Here is a 7,411-nt window from a genome sequence, read left to right as displayed (position 1 = left end):
ATTATCTCACCACCAAGTGAGGCACAGAGGGGGCAGGTGTGGAGCAGGGAATGGAATGCTAGACATTATTTAGCAAAATTCATTAAAAGGATTGAAAAGGAATTCCTGAACCAATTGAACCTTTCCACTTTTCTTATTTCCACACATAAAAAGGAGTAGCAACTTTTACACTTCGATTAAAACTGAAAGAATGAGGGGTTTTTATTTATTTCATTATTTGCTTGGGGTGCGTTAAAAATACAGATCGTCACCAACTTACAATTGTTTGACTCATGACTTATTGGCTTTACAATAGTGTGAAAGTAATATACATCCAGTAGAAATTGCATGTTGAATTTTGATGTATGAAGTAGGAAACTTTCTCATTATACTTGTCAAAAGCAGTGAGCCATGGCTCTAAGTCGGCCACACGTTATGAGGATAAGCAATCAATACACTTACAACCATTCTACTTCTCACCTTCAGTACAGTAGTCAATCAATTACATGAGATATTTAACACTTTATTATAAAATGGTGTTTGGATTTGATAGTTTTGCCCAACGATAGGCTGATGTTTAAGGTGGGCTAGGCTAAACTATAATGTCAGGTAGGTTATTTATGATATTTTCAATTATGAGTTTATTGCTACATGACCCCATTGTAAGCTGTGGAACGTCTGTAGTCATTGACTTACAAAAATGCTTGGGCTCTATGGACAAAAGTAGTACCACACACTCAGAATTATACTTTTGTTTTATGACTGAATTTGATTATATACATATAGTAGACAAACTGAGGTTTATTGTTACATCTGTGGCTGGGTTGCCTATTTTTCTGATAGGTACAAGAGTAAACCTCTGGATGACTATGAAGATCCCAAAGATGTTCAAGCCATCAAAGAGGCCCAGTTGTATATGGGAGACTTCAATCTGAAGACAGCCCCAGACTATAAGATACCTGAGCACATGAGAATAAATGCTGCCAAGAAGGAAGAGGAACTGGGACACCTAGACTCCATGGTAGTTGTCCCCCACTGCTCTCATGACCACGAGAGGCAGCCTGAGTTTTTATGGTACTCTGTGCTGAAACCACCTGTTTCACTAGCCGGTCCATAGGAATACATAGTCATAGAAATTTAGAACTGAAAAAGATCCTCATGATTTTTTAGAATAGTGCCCCTTTTTTACAAGTGAGGAAACTGAGGTCCAGAGAAGACAGGAGATTTGTCTGTGATTATTTAGTTAAAATGGCAGAACCAGCCTTCAAGTTAATTACTTGACTCAGTATATTTCATGGGTTAAAGCTCTATATATCAGAGACTTTAAATGTCCTCGTACATAGTTTTTGACTGCTATACCCTGCCAAAGACTTAGGGGGAAAAGCGATTGTTAAGCCTTTTTTCTTTTTTTTCCAGGATTTACAAATTTTTTAGGTATGTCAATAATAACCTATTAACATATTCCTTTTTATTTATTTTTATTTTTTTCTCTGTCTTTTTTAAAAAATTTATTTATTTTTTTTTTAACAAGCAAAACAAGTACTACAATGTAAAAACATTAAAAAAAAGACAACCCTCTCCCATACATAAATGAAAGATTGCACACAAAGAACTCACATTTTTCAAGCGTCAATAGTAAATATTTTGCTACTATGTATTAAATACTGCTTGGTTTGCCCAAGCTAAGATAAAACCACATCATAAATCAATAAACATTTTGCATTTTCTTTCATTATATACTCGAAGTCATGCCTACTGCACCTCTAAACATTTTATTAAATCCAATGATACAGCAAACACTCCCAAAATAAACTTAGATTGTATTGCAGTTTCACTTAACAGTATATAAAATGCTGTGTTGTGACAGGTATCAACTATCCATTAGATACTGAATCAGTTTTTCTTAAGCACTACTAACTGCTTGCTTTTCTTGAAGCTAGATCATTCTGAATATTTCCTGTTAGACCTATGAGTGCACACATATGGTTTCTGTCCTTCTCTGCCTGACTTATTTCACTTAGCATGACACCCTCAAGGTCCATCCACTTTCCTACAAATGGCCATATTTCATTCTTTCTCATTGCCATGTAGTACTCTATTGTGTATATATACCACATCTTCTTGATCAGGTGGACTCATTAGAGTGGCCTACAGTTCCGTAGTTTAACATATTCCTTTTTAAAATTTTTATCTACATTCTGCCAAACTGCCTCTAATTATTCTGATTTCTCATCCCCATTTTCTTACTAAAGTCTCCTCTCCCTGTCATAGTAATTCCATAATTTAGACTGACAAGTGACTTTTTACACTTAGAGACTCAGAAAGTATCTGAGCTACAATTTTGAGGAGAATTTGGTACATGGCCACCTACTATGGCCATGAAGTTTGAACGTTATAAGGCATCCCATTGGAGAGAGTTCCAATCTTACCACAGATCTAACATATTAGAATATTTTATAATTTTCTGACAAGTGGCAGTAAAGTGTCTTCTGGAAAAAAAAGCCTTTGCAGTTTCACTGAAGATACTATATGTACCAGAAGTACAAGGATCCTGGTATGGCAAATCATATCCATAAGTAAATTTTCATAGTTCATAACTATACCTTTCTGTTTAAACAGACATTTGAGCATTTTCTTAGTGACCATTCAGATTGTTTTTCTAGCTGTTCATCTAAGGCAATTCTTGTTTCATCTATCATGATCCATCCATCATCATAGAGAAATATTTTTTTGAGCACAGTTTGCCAGTCATCCAACCTGAAATTTCATAATCTAGCTAGAGATGATGGACAGTTATGATGTCTTGAACTGAACTGCATTACACTGAAATCCATTTTATTAAAAACAACAACAACAGGGGCACCTGGGTGACTCAGTCAGTTGAGCTTCCAGCTTCGGCTCATGTCATGATCTCATGGTTCATGGGTTCGAGCCCCCCATTAGGCTCTGTGCTGACAACTAGCTCAGAGCCTGGAGCCTGCTTTGAATTCTGTGTCTCCCTCTCTCTGTGACCCTCCCCTGCTCATGCTGCTTCTCTCTCTCTCTCAAAAATAAATAAAACATTAGAAAAAATTTTAAACAACAACAACAACATAAATTAATGTAGAGCACACTATTCTACAAGTCTGAAGATCAGAGTTCTTTTCCCATCTCTGCCACTTAATAGTCATGTAAACTTTGCTAGTCATGTTCATCTCCCTAAGCCTCAGTTATATTGTCTGTTAAAAGGGGATAAATACCAATTAACAACTATAAAACATATCTAGTCTGCCTCATAAAGTTAATGTGATGGTCAAAGTCAATAAATGGTCATTACTGTCATGGCTAAATTAAAAATTACTAACGTTCAAGATTTTTTGCAGATAACATTATATATCTGTGGCCAGTATTTTGGAAATATTTTGATACCTGTGGCCAGTATTTAGGTATGTGTGGTATTTGGAAAACTCAAAAGAAAATGTTGGTATGTAAAACGGGTTCCTCAAAGAGATGAGCCTTACAGTCATCAGTGTGGCTTAGATTTCTTCTTTTAAGCTTAATTCTTAGTCCTCCATGTGCTTCAGAGTGGTCCACCATTCCCAGAAGTGCTGGATTTTAAGTTTTACTTTAATGCTATAAATATTTGTAAAAAAAATCTCCTCTATTTTGTTATAGTGTTCTTGGTTCATAGGTAATAATTATACAGGCAAGTTTTCTAAGACTACCTGGAGAAATGCCTTTTCTTTTTGAAATATAACATTCAGTGTTATATTAGTTTCAGGTAGACAATATAATTTATCAAATCTGTACATTACTCAGTGCTCACCACAATAAGTGTAGTCACCAGTTGTTACTAAAGAATATTACTACAATCTTACTGACTATATGCCCTATGCTGTACTTTTCATTTATGTGACATATTTATTTTCTAACTAGAAATTTGTACCTCTTAATTCTTTTACCTATTTCACCCATCTCCCCACCCCACCTCTGGCAACCACCAGTTCTCTGTATTTAAGAGTCTGGGGTTTTTTTTATTGTTTCTTTTTGTTTCTTAAATTACACATATGAGTGAAATCAAATGGTATTTGTCTTTCTCTGACTTATTTCACTTAGCGTGATATACTTTAGGGCCAGCCATATTGTCCCAAATGGCAAAATCTCATTCTTTCTATGGATAAATAATATTTCATTGTATGTGTATACCACCTATTTATCTACTCATCTGTGGATGGACAATTAGGTTGCTTCCATATATTGGCTACTGGAAATAATGCTGCAATAAACACAGGTGTGCATAGATTGTTTCAAATTAGTATTTTCGTTTTCTTCAGATAAATACCCATAAGAGGTATTACTCGGTCATATGCTAGTTCTATTTTTAACTCTATACTGTTTTTCCATAGTGGTTGCATCAATTTACATTTCCAACAACAGTATACAAGGGTTCCTTTTTCTCCACATTCTTGTCAACACTTGTTATCTCTTGACTTTCTGTTACTAACCATTCTGAGAGGTGTAAGATGATATCTCATTGTAGTTTTGATTTGTATTTCCCTGATTTCATGCGTTTGTTGGCCACCTGTATGTTTCCTTAAGAAAAATGTCTATTCAATTTCCCTGCCCATTTTTTAATTGGATTTTTTTTGGTGTTGGGTTGTACAAGTTCCTTATATGTTTTGGATGTTACCTCCTTATTGGATGTATCATTTACAAATATCTTCTCCCATTCATTGAATTGCCTTTCAATTTTGTTACTGGTTTCCTTTGCTGTGCTTTTTATTTTGGTGTAGATCCAATAGTATATTTTTGCTTTTGTTTCTCTTAAGAGATAAATCTAGAAAGATGTTTCTATGGCTGATATCAAAGAAATTATTATCTATATTTTATTTTAGAAATTTTATGGTTTTAGGTCTCATGTTTAGGTCTCTACTCTATTTTGAGTTCATTTTTACATATGGTATAGGAAAGTGATCTAGTTTCATTCTTTTGCATGTAGCTGTCAAATTTTTCCAGCACCATTTGTTGAAGAGACTATTGTTTTCCTCATTGTATATTCCTGCCTCATTTATTATAAATTGACTGCATAAGTTAGGTCTATTTCTGGGTTGTCAATTCTTTCCATTGATCTGCAATGTGCTGGTACCATACTGTTTTGATTACTACAGCTTTGTAGTATATCATGAGGTGTGGGATTGTGATACCTACAGTTTTGTATTTTTTCTTAAGATTGCTTTAGCTATTTGGGATCTTTTGTGGTTCTATACAAATTTTAGAATTATTTGTTGTAGTTCTGTGAAAAAATGCTTTTGATATTTTAATAGGGATTGCATTAGATTGATGGGTTGCTTTGGGCAGTCTAGATATTTTCAACAATATTAATTCTTCCAATATATGAGCATGGACTATCTTTCCATTTATTTGTGTCTTCTTTAATTTGTCTCACCAATGGTTTATAGTTTTCAGAGTATAAGTCTTCACTTCCTTGGTTAAGTTTATTGCTAGGTATTTTATTCTTGTTGGTGTGATTGTAAATGGGATTTATTTTTCTTAATTTCTCCTTCTGCTACATCATTATTAGCATATGGAAACCCAACAAATTTCTCTATGTTAATTTTGTGTCTTGCAACTTTGCAAAATTCATTGATCAGTTCTAGTAATTCTTTGATGATATCTGTAGGGTTTTTGCTCTGTATAGTATCCTGTCATCTACAAATAGTGACAACTTTACTTCTTCCTTACCGATATGGATGACTTTTATTTCTTTTTCTTGTCTGATTCCTGTGGCTAGGACTTCTAGTACTATGTTAAATAAAAGTAGTGAAAGTGGACATCTCAGGTTTTCACCCTTGAGTTATTATGTTAGCTGTGGGTTTTTCATATAAAGCCTTTATTATGTTGAGGTATGTTCTCTCTAAACCTAATTTGTTTGGAGATTTTCCATCCTGAATGGATGTTAAATTTTGTAAAATGATTTTTCTTCATTTATTAGGATGATCATATAGTTTGCATTCTTTCAGTGGTTAATGTGATATATGACACTGATTGATTTCTAAATGTTGAACTAACCTTACACCCCAGGAATAAATCCTACTTGATTGTGGTGAATAATTTTTTCAATGTATTGTTGAATTTGGTTTGCTAATACCTTATTGATTTTTTGTCTATGTTTATTAGATATATTGGCCTGTAGTAGTAGTAGTAGTTGTTGTTGTTATTATTAGTGTGGTTTTGTCTGGTTTGGGAATCAGAGTAATGCTGGCTTTATAGGATGCACCTGGAAGCTTTCCTTCCTCATTCTTTTTGAAAAGAATAGGTAGTAACTCTTCTCTCAATATTTGTAGAATTCACCTGTGAATCCATCTGGTCATGGACTTTTGTTTTTTTGATGACTGATTTAATTTTGTTACTAATAATTAGTCTGTTCATATTTTCTATTCTTCAGTTTTATTTTTTTATTTTCTTTTTCTTTTATTTTAATAGTTTATTGTCAAATGGGTTTTCATACAATACCCAGTGCTTTTCCTCATAAGTGCCCTCCTCCATCACCACCACTTCTCCCCCCACGCTTCCCCTTCAACCCTCAGTTCATTTTCAGTATTCAATAGTCTCTCAAGTTTTGCATCCCTCTCTCTCCCAACTCTCTTTCCCTCTTCCCCTCCCCCGGGTCCTCTATTAGGTTTCTCCTGTTTCCTCTAAGACCTGTGAGTACAAACATATGGTTTCTGTCCTTCTCTGCCTGACTTATTTCGCATAGCATGACACCCTTGAAGTCCATCCACTTTCCTACAAATGGCCATATGTCATTCTTTCTCATTGCCATGTAGTACTCCATTGTGTAGATATACCACATCTTCTTGATCCACTCATCAGGTGATGGGCATTAGGCTTTTTCCATGTTTTGGCTATTGTTGACATTGCTGCTATGAACATTGGGGTACATGTGCTCCTATGCATCAGCATTTCTTTATCTCTTGGGTAAAGCCCTAGCAGGGCTATGGCTGGGTCATAAGGGAGTTCTATTGATAGTTTTTTGAGAAACCTCCACACTGTTTTCCAGAGCAGCTGCACCAGTTTACATTCCCATCAACAGTGTAGGAGGGTGCCCATCTCTCCACACCCTCGCCAGCATCTATAGTCTCTTGATTTGTTGATTTTAGCCACTCTGACTGGCGTGAGGTGGTATCTCAGTGTGGTTTTGATTTGTGTTTCTCTGATGATGAGTGATATTGAGCATCATTTCATGTGCCTGTAGGCCATCTGGATGTCCTCTTTGAAGAAGTGTCTGTTCATATCTTCTGCCCATTACCTCACTGGGTTATTTGTTTTGTGGGTGTGAAGTTTGGTGAGTTCCTTGTTTATTTTAGATACTAGCCCTTTATCTGATATGTCATTTGCAACTATCTTTTCCCATTCTGTCGGTTGCCTATTAGTTTTCTTGATTGTTTCCTTT

General features: G+C 35.1%; 1 protein-coding gene across 1 annotated transcript in view; it reads left to right on the top strand.

The window, feature by feature from the left end:
* CFAP44 (cilia and flagella associated protein 44) overlaps window positions 1-7,411 on the top strand; it is a 143,861-nt gene that overhangs the window by 93,310 nt on the left and 43,140 nt on the right. The window contains exon 25 of the mRNA XM_029939323.1: window positions 823-1,000. Coding sequence (XP_029795183.1) covers window positions 823-1,000 — 178 coding nt within the window. The remainder of the gene's footprint in view (window positions 1-822; window positions 1,001-7,411) is intronic.

The sequence above is a fragment of the Suricata suricatta genome, chromosome 5, assembly GCF_006229205.1.
Source record: "Suricata suricatta isolate VVHF042 chromosome 5, meerkat_22Aug2017_6uvM2_HiC, whole genome shotgun sequence".
Classification (NCBI taxonomy): Eukaryota; Metazoa; Chordata; class Mammalia; order Carnivora; family Herpestidae; genus Suricata; species Suricata suricatta.
The sequence above is the reverse complement of the archived record's forward strand: the minus strand, read 5'-3'. Positions and strand labels throughout refer to the sequence as shown.